This window comes from Triticum aestivum, chromosome 5A (assembly GCF_018294505.1).
Source record: "Triticum aestivum cultivar Chinese Spring chromosome 5A, IWGSC CS RefSeq v2.1, whole genome shotgun sequence".
In the NCBI taxonomy this organism is placed as follows: Eukaryota; Viridiplantae; Streptophyta; class Magnoliopsida; order Poales; family Poaceae; genus Triticum; species Triticum aestivum.
The window spans coordinates 484,885,044-484,905,123 of NC_057806.1; the positions used below are offsets into that span (position 1 = coordinate 484,885,044).

At 51.6% G+C, this 20,080-nt stretch overlaps 3 protein-coding genes across 4 annotated transcripts; 1 reads left to right on the forward strand and 2 right to left on the reverse strand.

Annotated features, from left to right (window-relative positions):
* The first annotated feature begins 1,857 nt into the window (after positions 1 to 1,857).
* LOC123104232 (ER membrane protein complex subunit 3) lies at positions 1,858 to 5,033 on the forward strand. Of its 2 annotated transcripts, none has more exons than XM_044525998.1 (8): positions 1,858 to 2,217; positions 2,413 to 2,506; positions 2,755 to 2,874; positions 2,955 to 3,003; positions 3,669 to 3,768; positions 3,844 to 3,905; positions 3,976 to 4,046; positions 4,675 to 5,033. In XM_044525998.1, the coding sequence occupies exons 1-8, from the start codon at positions 2,054 to 2,056 to the stop codon at positions 4,780 to 4,782; spliced, it is 768 nt and encodes a 255-aa protein (XP_044381933.1). In that variant the 5' UTR covers positions 1,858 to 2,053; the 3' UTR covers positions 4,783 to 5,033. The 2 variants fall into 2 exon arrangements, with proteins under 2 accessions (XP_044381933.1, XP_044381934.1); XM_044525999.1 differs by having other exon boundaries at positions 1,871 to 2,217; positions 3,985 to 4,046.
* Positions 5,034 to 6,273: 1,240 nt separating this feature from the next.
* On the reverse strand, positions 6,274 to 7,745 carry LOC123104235 (ervatamin-C). Its single transcript, XM_044526001.1, has 2 exons — positions 7,339 to 7,745; positions 6,274 to 7,166 (listed from the first exon to the last, which is right to left on the reverse strand). The coding sequence occupies exons 1-2, from the start codon at positions 7,669 to 7,671 to the stop codon at positions 6,456 to 6,458; spliced, it is 1,044 nt and encodes a 347-aa protein (XP_044381936.1). The 5' UTR covers positions 7,672 to 7,745; the 3' UTR covers positions 6,274 to 6,455.
* A 316-nt stretch (positions 7,746 to 8,061) lies between these two features.
* Positions 8,062 to 16,275, reverse strand: LOC123104233 (uncharacterized). The gene is made up of 6 exons (XM_044526000.1): positions 16,125 to 16,275; positions 15,274 to 15,338; positions 14,684 to 14,754; positions 8,920 to 9,819; positions 8,697 to 8,849; positions 8,062 to 8,610 (listed from the first exon to the last, which is right to left on the reverse strand). The coding sequence occupies exons 2-6, from the start codon at positions 15,299 to 15,301 to the stop codon at positions 8,221 to 8,223; spliced, it is 1,542 nt and encodes a 513-aa protein (XP_044381935.1). The 5' UTR covers positions 15,302 to 15,338; positions 16,125 to 16,275; the 3' UTR covers positions 8,062 to 8,220.
* Between the last annotated feature and the right edge of the window lie 3,805 nt (positions 16,276 to 20,080).

The following is a 20,080-nucleotide window of genomic DNA, read 5'->3' on the forward strand; positions in this document are numbered from 1 at the left end:
AGTTTTCACTTCTTTCTGGCTGTACGGAGCGTTTAACATGTCATTCATATCTTGCGTCACTTTGGTCGGTATTGTGTCCAAAACCAGCGCCTTATCTTGGACCCCCTCAGAAGTGTACAGGTGGTGATAAAAGGATGTAGTCAAGCTCTCCATGTCTAGAACATTTTCTGTCGCAGACCCATCCTCTTTTAAAAGTGAATTTATCTGATTTTTCTCCTCCTTCTACTCGCCCGTAGATGGAAAAAATATGTGTTCTTATCCCCATGCATAAGCCATTCAATACGAGCGCGTTGTCTCCATAGAATTTCCTCTCTGTGAAATAATTCTGTCAATCTCTCTACTGTTTTTAATTCCACGTGACTAGGACCAGATCTTCCTCGAATCTCCCATAACTCCTGTAGCTGCCGCTGGAGCTGTTGGATCTCGCGCCGTACATTGCCAAAGTGTGCTCTGTCCCATCCGGACAGATCAGATGATAGCGACCGGAGTTTGTCGCTCAAGGAGATCACCGAGTCGCCCGTTCCAGTTGCCCATGCAGATTCCACCAGCGGCGCCAAACCGGGGTCTCTTTCCCAGGCCAACTCATATTGAAAAGAACGCGGGGCCCGCTGGCATGCAGCCTCATGCACGTACTTCACGTGAATTGGGACGTGATCGCTTGTCGCTGCTAGCTTGTGCTCAAGCTTAGCTGTGGGGAAAGCGATGGACCAGGCTGGGTTTGCCACGCCTCTGTCCAGTCTCACTTTAGTATGCGACCCACCTGCCACCTTCCTTTCGAAGATCCAATCCGTGCCCGTGTAACCTATGTCAGATAGGCCGCACGTATCCAGAGCATCCCTAAAGGCATCCATCTGTGCTTGACTTCTGTTCCCTACTCCGTCATGTTCATGTGTATGAAGTACCTTGTTAAAATTGCCTAAGACTAGCCAGGGTATATTGTTAGAGCCGACAATTCCCCTAAGCGTGTCCCATGTCTTATATCTTTCGTTTACTTGGGCTTCTTCGCAAACGAATGTAACCCTTGTTTTAACATCCATCAGATCGTTAATGACTGCATCAATGTGATACCTAGAGTACCCGATAACCTCAAGCTTTATTTCTTCGTTTCAAAACATCCCTAGTCCACCACTTCTACCAGAACTACTATCAGCAAAACTCTTATTAAAACCTAATGAACCAGCCAAGTTTTCGACTCTAGTTCCCTCTATTTGGGTTTCAAGGATACAAAGTACAGAGGGGGCAAGTTGCCTCGTTAGATCACGAAGCTCTTTAACTGTCGCAGGTTTGCCAATCCCGCGACAGTTCCAGCATAGCAGACTCATTGCGCTACGCGTGACCCTGTCAGGGAGCCCGCCAAACGCGCATCAAGATTTTTGGTCACCGCTGCATTCTCCTCACTGTTCTTCTCAGTTGTGTTCGAGTTTTGCTTGGTTCTCTTTGGCTCTTGTACTGAAGAAGGGCTGGGCAGTATCTGTGGGGGTGGAAGCAGCAACGGGTTGTTGGCATTGCTGCTTGCATGCGCCAATGTCAAGGATGAGTTGGTTTCACTTGCCATACCCCCTCTCTTCCTGTTATTTTCAGCCTCACTCATGGATACATCAGAAGCGGTGTTGGCTGTATCTTCCTCACTGTATTCTTCCATAGAATTTGCCTGAGAAGAGCCCCGACCACGCCCTCTTCCGGACCGGCCTCTGCCACGGCCTCCTCTTCCTCCATTGCTGTCAACTTGCCCTCCTCTTCCTCCATTACTGTCAACTCGCCCTCTTCCGGACCGGCCTCTGCCACGAGCTCTCGCGCCGGGTGATACCCCGCAAGAAAAATCAAAACAAATCGGCCCGGTGGGTCGCGACCCGGCCCACTGTGACGAGTTCTATTCGACCCCTCAACTACAGCGAGCGCCCTTCCGTTCCTCCGCCTCGGCCCATCCACCCACGTCGACGACGAGCTCTCCCCTCTCGTCCCGTCTCCTCCCCCTCGCGACGCCACCGCCGCGTCGCCGGTCGCGGGCTCGCCGCCCCAGGTAGGACGTAGCTAGTCACCCCGCCCGGCCCCGATGGCTGAGGAGCTGGTGCTCGACACGGCGATCCGGGACTGGGTCCTCATCCCGCTCTCCGTGGTCATGGTGCTCATCGGCGTGCTCCGCTACTTCGTCTCCAAGCTCATGCGCTCCCCGCCGTCGGCCTCCCCCTCCCCCGACCCCAAGACCGTCAAGGAGGGGTGCGTACTCTCGCCCTTCCCCTCCCCCTCCCTCCAATTCCGTCCCGATCTGGCCCCCGACTCGCCCGATCTGAGCGATCTGGATCGAGGAGCTAGCGGGAGCTTGCCTGTTTGAGATTTCTGATAATTGCTGCCGTTGCTACTGAGCTGCTGTCTGCTGATGTGGCTGATTCGAGGGTGTTTTGGCTTTTGCAGGCAGGTCGTCATCAGGGCGAGGAACCTGAGGAACGGCGCGCAGTTCATCCCGGCCAAGGCCTTCAAGGCCCGCAAGCTTTATTACACCAACGGGGTAATTCCACTAGAAGCATCTGTGTTTGATACTAAAGCCCAATTTAGGAGACATCAGTCGAGCTTAGTCCTTTAGTAGTTAGGATCCAGAATAGAGGGTGCACAGAGCAGTATTGTGATGGACGTCAGAGTTGTGGGTTGGCAGGGTTGATTTGATGATTGCTTGCTTGAATATCACGTTTTCCTTCTCAAACTGTTGGAATAATATGGTGAGTGTATACCTTTGTGACATTCTTGATTGTATTGTAGGAAGCCGGATTGCTTCATGTTCCTAAAGAGGATGCCCAGAAGGCTCAGGCGGCTATGTTTTCGGACCCAAACATGGCCATGGATATGATGAAGAAGAATCTCTCCATGATAGTTCCACAGGTTCAATGACATGGAAATTGATTTACCTGTATCGCAATTACCACTACCTTCTACTAACACACTGTGTCATCCTTCTGCAGACACTTACATTTGCATGGGTGAACTTCTTCTTTTCCGGTTTTGTTGCAGGTATGTGCTTTGCCATGTATAACATATATGAATGTGATGCTTGCTCTCTTCATATGCCTTTTTCCATGTTCTTACATTTGTTTCGTGCTGTTGTAAGATCATCACTTTTAAATTTTCATGTACAAATGTGTGCCAAATTTCAAGTCAGTAAATCTATTGTATGCAATGTTGTTTCCATTGAAGGAACTCGTGATTTTCACTTAACATTTTGGCTTAAGTGCATGAGTAGATCCAAACATGCTTCTGTTTCACTGAACATTTTGGCTTGAGTGCACGAGTTGACCAATCTTTGTGCTTCAATGGTGAACCTGGTACGGTTCATCAGTGGCGAAATTTGCATATGATGTCACGAGGAGTATATTTTGTTGTGCTCGTTCAGCTGTGCTATTAGCTGAATTCTGTATGCCTTAGAAATTTGTAGTTCAGATGTTCACATACTCTAATTTGCAATTATTCACTTTGCACCGTCTTCTGGACTGTGATCATGGGACTTTTTGTAGTACAACTACAATTCTAGAAGAAAATGATGTTTTAAGATCTAGAAGTTTATGATAAGTTCAGAGGGGTTTATGGCTGATGTATGCGCATATGCAATTATGCATTATCCTTTTCTGTTTTCTTACGATCTTAGCCTTGTACTCACATATCTGCTGATCTCTTTTCAGCCAAAATCCCCTTTCCATTGACTCAACGATTCAGGGGAATGCTGCAAAATGGGATAGACCTGAGTACTGTTGATGTGAGCTATGTTAGCAGCCGTTCATGGTGTGTAAGAAACTGATATATTTTTATTAGGTATTTCCAGGGTCTAAATGTCTTAACAGTTTGCTGTTTTGATAGGTACTTCCTCAATTTATTTGGCTTGAGGGGTCTTTTCAGTCTCATCCTTGGTGAAGAAAATGGTTAGCACTTTATTACACTCCTACACAAACATTGCGATATTTATTGTTGTCATAACCGTTTTCCTTATGGTTTATGCAGCTACTGATGATGCCCAAAAGATGATGGCGATGGGTGGTGGAATGGGCTTTAATCCAGCAATGGTATGAGAACCTTACTCTGTATTTGAATTCATGATGTTTAACCCTGTCTTATACATATAAACGTGTATGACACTGCACTTGTAATTTCACAAATTCACACACATAAGATAATGCACATTTGTTTTATATGCACTGCCCTTATAACAAATCAGATCGAATTTGTTTCCAAAAAATTGCTGTATGCTTGAAGAAGCTTGTATGGATGATGTTTGGGTTGCATTCAGGGTTGCATGTATTGTAACGATGATTTGTATAGTGAGGATATTGGTGATCGCTGTTATTTACCGACCTTTGATCATTTGGTGGACCGTCGATTAGCTGGCCTGGCCTTTCAAATTTGATTGAAATGCTACTCCAGGTTTTTAGTAGCTTTTCAAGTGTTCTGCTGTGCATTGGCATTGCAACTGTATGCTTTCCTCTGCTTCGGCTGTGCCCCTTGATCTAGGAAACTATCAATTCACATGGTTGTGCCCTTGTGTCATTCTGTGTCCCAGAGTATCACAATCTGATGTTTTACAATGTTTGGGTTGGTTCTTATTGTTGGTTTTACCTGAGTGTTTCAGTGATTTATCTGTGTTAGACTTACTAGCACAGAAAGACCTCACCATTTTCATTTGGCCATTTTCAGAGCTTGAGCGCAGAGAAAGACAGCCTCGACATCATCCAGCATGACTGGGCTTTACCGAAGATGGAGCGTCATGCCGAAGAGGTGTTGAGGAAACTACTGAAGAATTGACCTGAACAAGCACGACTAGGCCCTGCAAGTTTTGTTTTTAGCTTGTTGACTCAGTTATACATCTGTAATTGTATTGTTTATTTACGAGCGCTACTCATTACGAAGCCGTGAGATATCTTTTTCACTCATGTAGTCTGGCAACACTAGTAGAAAAGGATGTATTCCATATCATATTTCCCTGTAACGCACGAGCTGCTTTTGGTAATCCAAGGTGACATTCTCTGAAAAAAAGAAAGATTAAGTTGTCCGCATTTGCTGTTTGGAAATTGCCTGAAAATGTAATTCGGGTCAGTCAATTTTGTGGGAGGAGGTGGAGAAGGGGCGCCATGTCAGTGAGCCGGAGGCAGGAACGCTGCGGTGAACGGCCGCGAGGCACTGGTTGCAGGAGAAGAGGAGGTTGGGAGGGAAAAAACTGGAGGAAGAAGTCCTATTGTGATCCAATGGTTAGCAAAATCGGCTCACTTTTGCCTGGAGGGAAAAAACTGGAAGAAGTCGTGTAGCGATCCAATGGTTAACAGTGTGACTTTGCTAGAGAAGCATGGTTTGCCCATCCTTAGTACCTTAGAAGTGATCTTTTAACTGAAAATCATCTTTCTATGCGAAGTGTTATACTAGCCCTGCTTAATATGGACCACCCATTTGCAATTATACCCAATATTTTCAATTTTCTATGGTGTATATGGAAGTCCAGATGTGATTGTCTTTTTGATAGGAGGCGCCTACTCCCACACCAGATACACAAGGCTGCCTTAGCTTTGGACTATCAACAAAAGTTTCTAGTGGCTTCCTTGGATGATCGCAATGTCAAAATACTAATCCTCATACCCCTGTACTATTAGGTTGCCGCCGCAAGGATGTACTCTTAAATCGGATCTTCTTGTTGATGGTGCTAAGATCTATTCTGATGCTTTTTTTTTTTGAGAAACGATACTTCTTTTACGTGTTCAAAAGTTCCAGGTTTACCAAATGGCAGCGTTCTCAACTTCTTGCAGGACCACAGGAATGTCGAAGTACAGGTCCATGCCTCAGCCTGGATCACAACTTTGCCCCTTCAAGCAGAAGCGTTGGCTCTCCTTCTTACTGCCAAGATTTCGCAACTCTTGCAGGTATCTCAGCCAACTTTCCTGGCGGACAACATTTCTCTGGGGAAGGCGGTGTTGCTGCTGACTCCACTCCGTGGGCAATCAGAGCATCGCTTGCAAGTTTCCTCAGGACTACTGATGATCTCCATTCGTAGGTGTTCCACATTTCAGTGTGAGATTAATGGAATTGCTCACAATGGTGCTCACCAGGTTCTTAGTAGTGCAACTGAACCTCTCTTTAGCTGCTTTGGTTCAGCTGACAGGAAAATGCTCTGCCTGTAATTTCCATCCTCTCTACCTTGTCTCTACGATGCTCTGTACTACATGCTGTATTCTGCTACCGAGCTGAATACATTGATGCCTCGTGCGCCTTTCCTTGTTCAAAATAAAAATAAAAATGGAGGGTTTGTGCTGCTCAACCTTGCCATTATGTAAATTAAATATGGCCACGCGCATATTTACACACTTATGTAGATATTTTGTACTACTAGTTGTATTCTGTCACACTTCACAATGCTGCATTAGCCTACTTACACACATCACCAGCCAGAATGGCAGACTCTACACACACCACCAGCCAGAATGGCAGACTCACATGACGGGGTAGCTCGCGAGCAGAGCGACGCCGCACAGGCCGGTGGGCATGCCGGCGTCGCGCTGCAGACGCATGTAGCCGGCCTCGCCCCACCCCGCCCCCCACGAGTTCTTGATGATCCAGTACTTCCCGGACCCCTCGTCGACGGTGGCGTTGGTCTCGCCGTAGCCCACCACGGTGACGCCGTGGTTCACCTGCGCGGTGCAGGGCCCCGAGAAGACGCCGCCACCGTAGAGCTGCCACACGAAGCCCCCCGCGTCGACGGCCACCGACACGGGCTGCGCGGCGGCGGCCCACAGCAGGTCCGGCTCGCTGTTGGCCGTCACGTTCCGGTACCCGGCGATGCTCACCGTGGTCTCGTTGAGCTTGGCCGTCTGGCAGACGCCGTTGACGCCCAGGTACGGGTAGCTGGCCTCGGTGGTCAGGCCGTGGTTGTCCATGACGAACTCGTAGGCCCAGCTCATGAACCCGCCGGCGCACCCCACCGCCTCGGCGTCGCAGTCCACCAGCTCCTGCTCCGACAGCGACACCAGCTTCCCCTTCTTGATGTGGTTCAGCCCCTCCATGGCCGCCACCGCCGCGAACGCCCAGCACGAGCCGCAGCCGCCCTGGTTCTTCACCGGCACCACCGCCCCTTTCTTCCTCCAGTCCACCTCCTTGGGCAGAGTACTATTATCATTGTCAGCCTCTTTTTCAGGCATTGTCACCTGCGAAAATGATCATTCCAAGACCAAAACATTTGTCAGACAAACGCAGACATATCAGTATATAGACATCACAAAATGATTTTCCAACTTTCAACGATGATCCAAGAATCAAAATTCAAAACTATTAGTATCAAACATGTACATAATTCGAGAGAAGAAAGCATTCACGCACGGGGGCAAAGTTCTCTGTTCTCGGAGCGCGCCGGCCGGTTCGCCCCGGAGCGCCTAGGCCGAGCACCTTGGCCCTGAACTCCTCGTTCGTCAGGTCGGCGAACTTGTTGTCGGTCAGCGTGTAGCTGTGGCCACCGGAGTTGAACTCCTCGATGAGCTCAACGTTCTTCCTGTACACCTCGAGCCTCCTCTGCTTCTCGCCGGCGTCGGTGTAGGCGCGGCCGTGCTTGCCCATCCACTGCTCGAACCTCCTGACCATCGGATCATCGTCGGCAACAGCGAGAGCGGCGCAGGCCGAGACGAGCAGCAGGAGAAGTAGGGAGGGCCTGGCCATTGCTGGAGCTATCGGCCTTCGAGAGAACTGAGGAGGCAGGAGTATGCATGAGCAGGCCGTTATGGGCTGTTTATAATTTTATTTGATGTTGTTTTTGGCATTTAGTCCGTTTATCATTCGATGTGTGTGATTTGGGGGTGGTCTGGTGTGCAAGCATGCACAACTGCATGTGATCTGTGCTGCAAAGAGCAACAGGTCGGGCAGTCACAAGGTTCTATAATTACAGTAGGATCTCAGAAAGAGTATCACATCATCTTCAGAGTCAGTGAACTGCATGCATAGAGTAATAGTAACTCCCAAGTTCTTCCTGAATTCACGAGACGCCCACCAGAATGTGCACCTCAACAGTTTATCACTGTCCCATATGTCAGAAGGCTAACAAGCAGGGAATAAAGGCTAGAATGCATATGTATTTCATGTTCAGTCGAGCAACAAGAAACGGCATTAAGGAAAAATACAGCTCTTGGAACAACACACTAGTCTTTCTGAACATTGGCAACGGTTTGCTTCTGACCATACATAGCAACTTGTCGCATCTAGAGTTTGAGATCATGGCGTCGGCTCGAGGTCATGGCATCGGCGGCAAGGCTCCACGGCATTTAGCTTGACTCTGGAGGGAACCTTTGGCTCAACATATGTCCTGATAGCCGAGAGCCCCTTACGAGCTTCCGCCAAAAAGTCCAAGTGCAACAGCAAGCACTTGCCAGTACTGTTGGATGAGCAGCTGGCCCAAGGATGCCCTCGTGTCGTGTCCAATGTAAGGCATTCGAGTGACGTCGCATTCTCAATGATATGGCATGTCAGCTCAACCAAGCTCTTCGCCGAGGAGAAACCGATGATCTTCACTGTCTTAAGGTTATCATGGCGGTGTCCTGGTACCTGCCTCAAATTTGAATGGTCTCCCACGATTGACTCATGCTTCATGTCTTTCTGCAACACCTGAAGATATAACAAGCCAAGATACTTGGATTAATGGATTCACCATTGTTTAATGTGACATCTTTGCAGGATTAACAGTGACTTACATTCAAGAAGAAAGTATCCAAGGAAGGAGCAGCATCAAAGAAGGATATGAGAGAACAATAGTCATAGGCCGGCGAAAATGTCACTGTACAAAGACTGACACTCAAGTACTTGAGGTGTAAGAATTTGCTAGGCAGCATTGGTGTATCGACCATCTACACAAAGATATATTGTTAAAATATGCATATCACAGCTGGTATAAGAATTTGCATATTTAGAGTATACCTCACTACATGAACTCAGGGAAAGATCTTCAACATTTGGCAAGCTCAATGGGAGATCAGCACGAGCATAACATACAGCACCAGGATGGGACATGCCGAGCTTCTTCAATTGCAATGCTACTCCAAATGATATCTGTACCTGGTGGGAATCATGAAAATTAAAACTGACGAGGTTTGGAGCTTCTATCCCTATCACCTGTAGAGACCTGCATTCAAACACCTTCAGGTATCTGAGCTGTTGCAGATGGAACGGAATCTTAAGGCAAGTTAGCGGACTGCATTGTGAGAGTCGCATCCATTGGAGAACAAAGCAATTGTGAAGAAGGCACCCCAGCTGCTCCTCTGTGATACAGACATAACACAAATCAATCCTTGTCATCTTTTTTAAGCCAAGTTCAACGCTGGGAGAGAAAACACAATGGGAAAGGCGTAGATGCTGCATCGAGTTTCCATTCCCATTAGCTAAAAGAGACCATGGGAAGTTGTAGTATGTTCCCGATGCTGAAGATAGCTGAACAGTGAGTTCTTCAATCCCAGGTGTAAGCTGAACAGTGAGTTCTTCAATCCCAGGTGTAAGCTGAACAGTGAGTTCTTCAATCTCAGGTGTAACAGCTGTCTGAAGCCACCTATCAACATTGCTGACCATGGCATTGGAATAACGGAAAACAATCCTGAGTGTCTTCACACCAATGCGTGAGCGGTTTTTTAAGATGTGGTCAACTTTTTTGGTGAAATTTCCTATTTCATCCTCTCCACACGGATTCATATTCATGCCCAGTGCTTCCATACTGAATGTAAGATTTGGATGGCATCTCCATAAACTTAGAAAGGCACGAGACACGCAAGCAGCTCGGGCAGCATCTCGCATTGGTAGTAGGGAATGTATATGACACCAGATGTCCTACATGTACAAGCATGTGAGGCCAAATGCTTATTTCAAATGGATAAAAGAAGAACAAGCCAGAGAAGAGCATAGAACCACGTCCAGAGAAGTACAAGCCACTGCTAAGAGAGGAGCTCTATGAAATGAGGAATTATATCTAGTCCTTATTGAGATAGCAGGGTAGCAGGGGATCTAACACTCCGTTATGACCGGCATAGGGGCTTAGCCTAGTGGGTTATGGCCCAAGTATCTTAATTAGGGGCTTAGCCCAATTATCTTATCGTATTAGGATTGTTTGCTTAGGAGTCAAGTAAACCTCTCTATATAAGGAGAGGAGATGTATCAATCTAATCAAGCAAGAAGCAATCAATATTTGCTCGGCTTCCCTTAGGGAGCCAGGAGACCTAAACCCTAGCCGCCTCCTGCTTTCGCCGCCGCTGCTCCCGTCACAAGGACGGCGCCACGCCGCCGGCCGCCGCGCACCAGCCCTCGCCCTTCCCCCTCCTTCCCTTACAGGCTACGCCCTAGACCGGGTAGAACCCTAGTTTCTACCAATTTGGTATCCAGAGACTCGGGTTTGATCATGTCGTGTCAACACCCACGCCGCCGCTGCCCATCATCACCACCGCCCCGATGACCACTGCCGGGTCCCCAACGCCGCCGGCCCCGATCACCTCCGCGCCGCCGGCCCCCGTCACTTCCGCGCCGCCGACAACCTCCGTCTTCACGCCGGAGGAGATGACCAGCACCCTGCGGGACCTCGTGACGGCCGTCCAGGGCATCTCCCTGTACTTGGCCGGCCCGCACACCACCCCGCCGGTTGCGCCCCCCGCCTACAGCCACCCGGCGGCGCAGTGGCCGATCCAGAACGCGTCGGGCGCGAGCGGGATGCCCCTGCTGCCGTTCCAGGCGGGCTACACCGGCGGGCCCCCGCCGCCGCTGCACCTGCCCTGGTACTCGGTACCCGCGGCTATCGCCGGGGCCCATCCGTCGTTCCAGCCGCCGCCCGCCCCAGCGCCGTCCTGGCCGCAGTGGCCCGCGCCCGTTCTCGCGGCGCCGCCCGCCCCTCCCGCGCCCGCCCCAGCCGCGCCAACCGCGCCGGTCCAGCTCCCACCGCCGCCGCCCAGCTCCGGACTGGGCCAGTCCACACCGGGAGGACTTCCGATCCAGCAGGTCTGGTTTCCACCGTCACCGTCCCCGATCCCTGCCTGGCTAACCGGGACGTCACCACCGCCGGTGTACACAGAGGTCGGGGATCCACCGGTACCCACGCTGCAGTCTGGGGCCTCGTCCGGCTCCGCGAGGGCCTACGACGGCCTCCCCACCGTTGACCGGGCGCCGTCATCATCACTGCTCCGCACCGCCGAGCCGGTCGGCCATGGCGCGCTGACCCAGACGCCGCCACGGTTAGCCAAGATCGATTTCGCCACTTATGACGGCATGGAGGACCCACCTAACTGGCTCAACCAGTGTGAGCAGTTTTTCCGTGGCCAGCACGCTCGTGTCGGAGCGCACTTGGCTGGCATCCTACCACCTCCGCGGTGTAGCCCAGACCTGGTACTACGCCCTCGAGCGGGACGAGGGCAGCATGCCCCCTTGGGAGCGCTTCCGCGAGCTCTGCCTCCTTCGCTTTGGGCCTCCGGTTCGCGGGAGCCGCCTGGCGGAGCTCGGCCGCCTTCCCTTCACCTCCACGGTGCAGGACTTCGCCGACCGTTTCCAGGCCCTGGCATGCCATGCGTCGGGCATGATGGCGCAACAGCAGGCCGACCTCTTTGTGGGTGGACTTCCGGATCACATCCGCGTGGACGTGGAGCTTCCGGGACCCCAGGATATCTAGACAGCCATGTACTACGCCCGCGTGTTCGAGCGCCGCGCGGTGGCCGTCCAGCAAGAGTCGCCGTCCCGGGCCACTGGGTCGCTACCCTGGCCAGATCCTGCTCAGGGTCGGCCTGCTCAGGCTTTCGCGGCACCCCTCGCCACGACCGCGGCGCGCCCGTTCCGCCGGCTCACCACGGCCGAGCTACTCGAGCGTCGCCGCCAAGGGTTGTGCTTCAACTGCGACGAGCCCTGCACACCCGGCCACGCCTGCCCGCGACTCTTCTACCTGGAGGTTGCAGACTACATTCCGGAGGACGCCGTCGCCGCCAACCTTGTCGCCCCGGCTGTCGTGAAGGTGTTTGACGCTGGTTGATCACCTCGAGGAGTTCAGCAAGCGCTTCCCCACCTTACAGCTCAAGGACGAGCTGTTTGTGCAGGCGGGGAGAAGTGTTATGACCGGCATAGGGGCTTAGCCCAGTGGGTTATGGCCCAAGTATCTTAATTAGGGGCTTAGCCCAATTATCTTATCGTATTAGGATCATTTGCTTAGGAGTCAAGTAAACCTCTCTATATAAGGAGAGGAGATGTATCAATCTAATCAAGCAAGAAGCAATCAATATTTGCTCGGCTTCCCTTAAGGAGCCGGGAGACCTAAACCCTAGCCACCTCCTGCTTTCGCCGCCGCTGCTCCTATCGCAAGGACGGCGCCACGCCGCCGGCCGCCGCGCACCAGTTCTCGCCCTTCCCCTTCCTTCCCTTACAGGCTACGCCCTAGACCGGGTAGAACCCTAGTTTCTACCAATTTGGTATCCAGAGACTCGGGTTCGATCATGTCGTCATTAACACCCACGCCGCCGCTGCCCATCATCACCACCGCCCGAATGACCACTGCCGGGTCCCCAACGCCGGCGGCCCCGTCACTTCCGCGCCGCCGACAACCTCCGTCTTCACGCCGGAGGAGATGACCAGCACCCTGCGGGACCTCGTGACGGCCGTCCAGGGCATCTCCTTGTACTTGGCCGGCCCGCACACCACCCCGCTGGCTGCGCCCCCCGCCTACAGCCACCCGGCGACGCACTGGCCGATCCAGAACGCGTCGAGCCCGAGCGGGATGCCCCTGCTGCCGTTCCAGGCGGGCTACACCGGCAGGCCCCCGCCACTGCTGCACCTGCCCTGGTACTCGATACCCGCGGCGATCGCCGGGGCCCATCCGTCGCTCGAGCCGCCGCCCGCCCCAGCGCCGTCCTGGCCGCAGTGGCCCGCGCCCGTTCTCGCGGCGCCACCTGCGCCTCCCGCGCCCGCCCCAGCGCCGCAGTGGCCCCAGTCGCGCCAATCGCGCCGCCCGCACCGGTCCAGCTCCCACCGCTGCCGCCCAGCTCCGGACTAGGCCAGTCCACACCGGGAGGACTTCCGATCCAGCAGGTCCAATTTCCGCCGTCACCGTCCCCGATCCCGGCCTGGCTAATCGGGACGTTGCCACCGCCGGTGTACACAGAGGCCGGGGATCCACCGGTACCCACGCTGCAGTCTGGGGCCTCGTCCAGCTCCACGAGGGCCTACGACGGCCTCCCCACCGTTGACCGGGCGCCGTCATCATCACTGCTCCGCACCGCCGAGCCGGTCGGCCATGGCGCGACGTCCCAGACGCCGCCACGGTTCGCCAAGATCGATCTCACCACTTATGACGGCACAGAGGACCCGCTTAACTGGCTCAACCAGTGTGAGCAGTTTTTCCGTGGCCAGCGCACGCTCGCGTCGGAGCGCACTTGGCTGGCATCCTACCACCTCTGCGGTGCAGCCCAGACCTAGTACTACGCCCTCGAGCAGGACGAGGGCAGCATGCCCCCTTGGGAGCGCTTCCGCGAGCTCTGCCTCCTTCGCTTTGGGCCTCCGGTTCGCGGGAGCCGCCTGGCGGAGCTCGGCCGCTTTCCCTTCACCTCCACGGTGTAGGACTTCGCCAACCGTTTCCAGGCCCTGGCATGCCATGCGTCGGGCATGACGGCGCAGCAGCGGGCCGACCTCTTTGTCGGTGGACTTCCGGATCACATCCGCGTGGACGTGGAGCTTCGGGGACCCCAAGATATCCGGACGGCCATGTACTACGCCCGCTCGTTTGAGCGCCGCGCGGTGGCCGTCCAGCAGGAGTCGCCGTCCCGGGCCACTGGGTCGCTACCCTGGCCAGATCCCGCTCAGGGTCGGCCTGCTCAGGCTTCCGCGGCACCCCTCGCCGTGACCGCGGCGCGCCCGTTCTGCCGGCTAACCTCGGCCGAGCTACTCGAGCGTCGCCGCCAAGGGTTGTGCTTCAACTGCGACGGACCGTACACACCCGGCCACGCCTGCCCGCGACTCTTCTACCTGGAGGTTGCAGACTACATTTCGGAGGACGCCGTCGCCGCCGACCTTGCCGCCCCCGGCTGTCGCGAAGGTGTTTGACGCTGGTTGATCACCTCAAGGAGTTCAGCAAGCGCTTCCCCACCTTACAGCTCGAGGACGAGCTGTTTGTGCAGGCGGGGAGAAGTGTTATGACCGGCATAGGGGCTTAGCCCAGTGGGTTATGGCCCAAGTATCTTAATTAGGGGCTTAGCCCAATTATCTTATCGTATTAGGATCGTTTGCTTAGGAGTCAAGTAAACCTCTCTATATAAGGAGAGGAGATGTATCAATCTAATCAAGCAAGAAGCAATCAATATTTGCTCGGCTTCCCTTAGGGAGCCGGGAGACCTAAACCCTAGCCGCCTCCTGCTTTCGCCGCCGCTGCTCCCGTCGCAAGGACGGCGCCACGCCGCCGGCCGCCGCGCACCAGCCCTCGCCCTTCCCCTTCCTTCCCTTACAGGCTACGCCCTAGACCGGGTAGAACCCTAGTTTCTACCACACTCACAACAGGCATTCTTCTTCGGACAGTTAGAACAAAGCAAAGCTACTGATGCAGTAGGACTGTAGCAGGTTGCAGCACTAAAGAAATGTATGTTTATACTGTACTTCTTATTTAGCTAGCACAGGTCAACCAACTGGTGAACAAACATGCAGTATAAGTTATTTCCATTATCAGCATCTCACAACGTACCTCCAGAAGTTGTGGCCTGGAGTATTCTGTTCTTTCGCCCTCCCTTTCAACCCATGAACTAATCGATCCATCTGCAACACATAATGCATGATTATCATCAAACCAACATTAGAGAAGGAAATATCAAGGCATTGTTTGGTTACATGAGAAAAAAATACACCCCGGGATTGGGTTGATCCACTGCCATCACCCAATCCCCACAGTGATCAATCCCTTCCAACTACCTTAAACCCCGCCACCTCAAATTTTGTTTGGATAGTGTAAGAGGAACAGGTTCAACAAGTCTATTCTCGTTTGCCTTAGGCTAATTACACTTGTGTGGGTAAATGACATATTTGGCGTGGAAACATGATGCACCTTGGCAAACCAAGACTACCTTGACAATGAAAACTTTAAGTACACTCTCGTTTTTTGCATCCAAACTGATTCTCCATGGTCCATACAGATCAAACAGAAATTGAGAAAGAGTAAAATAATTGCTAAAAAAATACACACTGATATCTGGCAGAACAAAAATGAAGCCTAACAAGACTATATGAGCATAGTAACTTCATCTGCTGGAATGGAAGTCATAAAGCATTTCTACACACCCTCAACTGGTCGAATAGGAAGCACCATGTGGCAGCGCTGGTCTCTTCTTTCACCCTCAGCTCATCTGAATCAGTAAAGTTACTACGAATTAATAAGGTTGGCAAAAGCAAAAAGGAAACGCAGTACTGGAAGAAGAAAATTCAGACAATTTTATAATTTGATAACAGACCAGCGATATGTAATCAACAGGGGTAAATTGCCATGACTAAACTGGAAAGAGGTATGTGCTTCTTCATACTTGTTGAGGTTCAAGAATATGCCGAGCTAATAATAATGAATGTAGATTCAATTATCCAACATTAAGAAGCAGCAGATTACTCCTAGTTCAATCCACTCTTCTCATATTCATATTAACAATTGTAAAACAGGCAACTAAATCACCTTACCAAGTCAATCAAAAGCTTTTTTTTTTCTTTTCCTACTAGGAAAGTGCTAATCAAAACAACAAGATAAAAACAGCAATTAAGACAAGATAACAGCTAAGTACAAGATTACAGGAAACATGGTCCTGACAGTGACAGGACACCGCCTGAACTGGAGGACACCGTTAAGAAGTAGTACTAACAAGAACAGCACACATATGCATGATACGTTGAAGGTTCCACCAGGATTCGCAGCTCCAGGGGAAAAAGAACGAACACAGCCCGGAACAAAATCACACGGGGCGCGTCGCACAAAAATCTGGCGTAGGAACCAGGAGGCGTAGGTGATTTGGGGAGCTTACCGGAGCCGAGGCTGGGGACGGGCGGAGAGGGGAACAATGGAGCATTTTGGTGGAAGGAAACACACGACAGGGAGGGGGGTTGGAGACCAACCGGATGAGCTGGCTCCAGCGGAGATAGAACCTTACCGGAGAGAGGGCGGCAGTCGTCGTCGCCGGCAGCGGCGGCACCGCGTCTCCCCTCCTCGGCGTCGCCGTTTCTTCTTGCGCCGCTGCCCTCGCCTCGTTTTTTTTTAATTGAGGTAGGGTTTTCTTGCGCCGTCGCCTTCAGAGGGGCAGCACAGCAGACGTTTTTTTTTTTTTGCACGAGAAGGCAAAAAAAAGAAGGCATCCAACAGCAAAAAAAATTCAAATTTTTGTTGAGCAGCCCTAAAATACTACTCCCTCCGTCCGGAAATACTTGACATCAAAATGAATAAATATACTACAACACTTCGGTTGGGTCTCGATGTGTCAATCATCACCGAGACTAGTCTGGCGATGGACTTTTCAAATGCCAGTTTTGTTCATTGCGGAAGAGAAACCAATCTTGTTGCTGATTGATTAGCAAAGCACTGCTATAGTCCTAGTTTATCTGAATTTTAGGACTCCAATGCCCTGACTTTATTCTTTCACATACTGTAAATGACATGGCTATCATATGAGAAATACAGTTATTTACGTTCAAAAAATATACAACACTTCGGTTGTTGTCGCAAAACAAAAACGGCACCTAAACGCACACCCACGGCCTTTTCAAACCCACCTAGCCGTGCACCAGTGCCGCCGCCTACAGATCCACGACTATCACACCCTTCCAACACTGATCTCGCGGCACCCGACTCACCGACCACTGGACCGACTAATCGCGCCGCCGTTGCCCCTTTCTGCTGAAATTCGACGCGCCCCTGCACCCGGAATCTGATGTCTGCGATGCCACCGTCACACCTGCATCGCCTCTCTTCCTCGCCGAGGCCTTCTTCCCTAGCACCATCACCTCTTCGGCATGCCACCGAAGGGCAAGGGCAAGGGCGGATTCAAGGGGGTTTGGCCCCGGTCGTCCGACAACTATGGCGTCGAGTTCCAGAACGGCGGTTGGAGGTACTGGCTCGGCACCTACCTGACGGCCGACATGCCGCACGCGCCTACGATGTCGCGGTGTGGAAGCTCGTGCCGCCACGCTCGAGGCTAAAATTTTCAAAGATCGAGTCTCGAGCGGATGCGCAGCTTGTCGGGTCACTGGTGACAATCGAGTCTAGCCAGATCAAGCCAGCTACCCGCATTGTTGTCAAAGGTGTGGCACAACATCAGAAAGAGCGACGGGGATGCAATTGTGGTGTTTTGCGAGGGCACATTCAAAGTATGTGCATGCCGAGATGGAGTTCAATTGGAAGAGGGATCTCGAGCAGTCGAAGGGCAAGAATGACGCCGAGGCAGGCCCTTCATCATCAAGGGGAAGAAGAAGGATGCAGGACCCTCCAGCATGGTCAACGTCGATTCCGACGTCAGGGAGTGACGAGTCTGATGATATCGAATTTCGCCCAATCTCGACAATCTTAGCACAGATTGAATTCTTATGAAGGACTTTGGTGGTGATTGTGGTGAATAACTGAATGCCCAATTATTTTGCTACCCAACATGCCATGATTCAGAAACTTGAAATATTGCTGAGCAATATATTGGTACCTACCTATATCAACCATAAAATTTGTCAAACCTCTCATTTGTGGGGTGATACTGATTTGTAGTGGCTGAAGAAACTGTTTTGCTATTTTAACTCTAGGTTGGTCTGTAGCAGGTTATTCGATCACATTCATATATAGCAAGTTTTTAGCGTAGGAATATATTTTTCAATAGTCTAAGAATATATAGTCAGGTTTTAGTTGTTCTCACTCCCTGTTATCCTCAAGTAAAGACATTAATGTGCATTTAAGAAATAATGACAACTTGACTAAGTACCCCATGATTTCATGTAATTTAATTCAGAATGCAGAGGAGCCTTGCTGTTGTTGTTGAAAAAGTTAGAGAATCTACAACCACGAACACCAAATCCGGCCCTGAAACGTCCGCAGAAGTGACAGAACGCGCCCGTGGGTAGTGACTGGTCACACCTCATAATTTCTCCTATGCATCCGAATACCTCATATTTCATCGCTTATATCCATACAAAGAATGCAAAAGAAATCCTATGTACTACGCAACCACACTAGCCTAAAGTACTCTTCGTTGTCGCAGATGTCCATGATCTCCGTCCCGGGCGCCGGGTAGATGGGCACGTAAGAGGGCTCAGGCTCCCCCTCATCCATATAGGCCAGCATCTCGTCGATGCCCACTTCCTGCTCTGCCTGGAGGATACTGTTGGGGAATTGCATGGAAAACAAAAAAAATTACGCACACGCAAGATCTATCCATGGTGGTGCATAGCTACGAGAGGGGGAGAGCATCTACATACCCTTGTATATCGCTAAGCGGAAGCATTTATCAATGCGGTTGATGTAGTCGTTCACCTTCACGATCCGTCCCGATCAAGTACCGAACATACGGCACCTCCGCGTTCAGCACACGTTCAACTCGATGACGTCCTTGCCTTCTCGATCCAGCAAGAAAGGCGAAGTGGTAGATGAGTTCCGGCAGCACGACGGCATGGTGACGGTGGTGGTGAAAACTATTTCCGGGAGAAGGCAAGAGGGGCCGGCGTCCAAGAGGTGGGGCGCGCTAGCCCCATGTGGGCTGGTGTGCTCTCCCTCGTTGGCCCGAACCCCTTCCGGTGATCCGATAAATATCCGGTATCCGGTGCATTCCAAAACTCTTTTGGAGACCAAATATTGTCATCTTATATATCAATCTTTACCTCTGGAGCTCCTCGTCATGCCCGTGATCTCATCCATGATTCCGAACAATATTCGATCACCAACATACATAACACATATAATACTATATCGTCAACGAACGTTAAGCGTGCGGTTTTGGGGAACGCAGTAATTTCAAAAAAAATCCTACGCACACGCAAAATCATGGTGATGCACAGCAATGAGAGGGGAGAGTATCGTCTACGTACCCTCGTAGACCGTAAGCGGGAGCGTTATGACAACGCGGTTGATGTAGTCGTACGTCTTCACGATCGACCAATCTAGCACCGAAGGCACGGCACCTCCGCGATCTGCACACGGCTCGGTGACGTCCCGCGAACTCACGATCCAGTAGAGCTTCGAGGGATAGCTTCGTCAGCACGACAGCGTGATGACGGTGATGATGTTGCTACCAGAACAGGGCTTCGCCTAAGCACCGCTACGATATTGCCGAGGTGGATTATGGTGGAGGGGGGCACCGCACACGGCTAAAGATCAATGATCAACTTGTGTGTCTATGGGGTGCCCCCCTCCCCCGTGTATAAAGGAGTGGAGGAGGGGGAGGGCCGGCCCTCCTATGGCGTGCCCCATGGGGAGTCCTACTCCCATCGGGAGTAGAATCCCCCCTTTCCATGTAGTAGGAGTGGGAGAAGGAAGGAGGAAAGAGGAAGAAGGAAAGGGGGCGCCGCCCCCCTTCCTAGTCCAATTCGGACCAGAGGGGGAGGGGCACGCGGCCTTCCTGGCAGCCCCTCCTCTCTTTCCACTAAGGCCCATAAGGCCCATTAAACTCCCTGGGGGGTTCCGATAACCCCCCGGTACTCCGGTATATGCCTGAACTTCACTCAAAACCCTTTCGATGTCCAAACATAGTCGTCCAATATATCGATCTTTATGTCTCGACCATTTCAAGACTCCTCGTCATGTCCGTGATAAAATCCGGGACTCCGAACTACCTTCGGTACATCAAAACACATAAACTCATAATAACGATCGTCACCAAACGTTAAGCGTGTGGACCCTACGGGTTTGAGAACTATGTAGACATGACTGAGACATGCCTCCGGTCAATAACCAATAGCGGAACCTGGATGCTCATATTGGTTCCCACATATTATACGAAGATCTTTATCGGTCAAACCGCATAACGCTATACGTTGTTCCCTTTGTCATCGGTATGTTACTTGCCCGAGATTCGATCGTCGGTATCTCAATACCTAGTTCAATCTCGTTACCGGCAAGTCTCTTTACTCGTTCTGT

What these genes read in the sequence shown, in the direction of transcription:
- LOC123104232 (XM_044525998.1), top strand. Translation starts at nt 2,054, where the DNA reads ATGGCTGAGGAGCTGGTGCTCGACACGGCGATCCGGGACTGGGTCCTC. An exon ending in CCCAAGACCGTCAAGGAGGG is followed by an intron (nt 2,218 to 2,412) that starts GTGCGTACTCTC and finishes TGGCTTTTGCAG; the next exon opens with GCAGGTCGTCATCAGGGCGA. An exon ending in TGGGCTTTAATCCAGCAATG is followed by an intron (nt 4,047 to 4,674) that starts GTATGAGAACCT and finishes GGCCATTTTCAG; the next exon opens with AGCTTGAGCGCAGAGAAAGA.
- LOC123104235 (XM_044526001.1), bottom strand. Translation starts at nt 7,671, where the DNA reads ATGGCCAGGCCCTCCCTACTTCTCCTGCTGCTCGTCTCGGCCTGCGCC. An exon ending in GAACAGAGAACTTTGCCCCC is followed by an intron (nt 7,167 to 7,338) that starts GTGCGTGAATGC and finishes TCATTTTCGCAG; the next exon opens with GTGACAATGCCTGAAAAAGA.
- LOC123104233 (XM_044526000.1), bottom strand. Translation starts at nt 15,301, where the DNA reads ATGGTGCTTCCTATTCGACCAGTTGAGG. An exon ending in TCCTATTCGACCAGTTGAGG is followed by an intron (nt 14,755 to 15,273) that starts GTGTGTAGAAAT and finishes TATGTGTTGCAG; the next exon opens with ATGGATCGATTAGTTCATGG. An exon ending in CCCTGAGTTCATGTAGTGAG is followed by an intron (nt 8,850 to 8,919) that starts GTATACTCTAAA and finishes ATCTTTGTGTAG; the next exon opens with ATGGTCGATACACCAATGCT.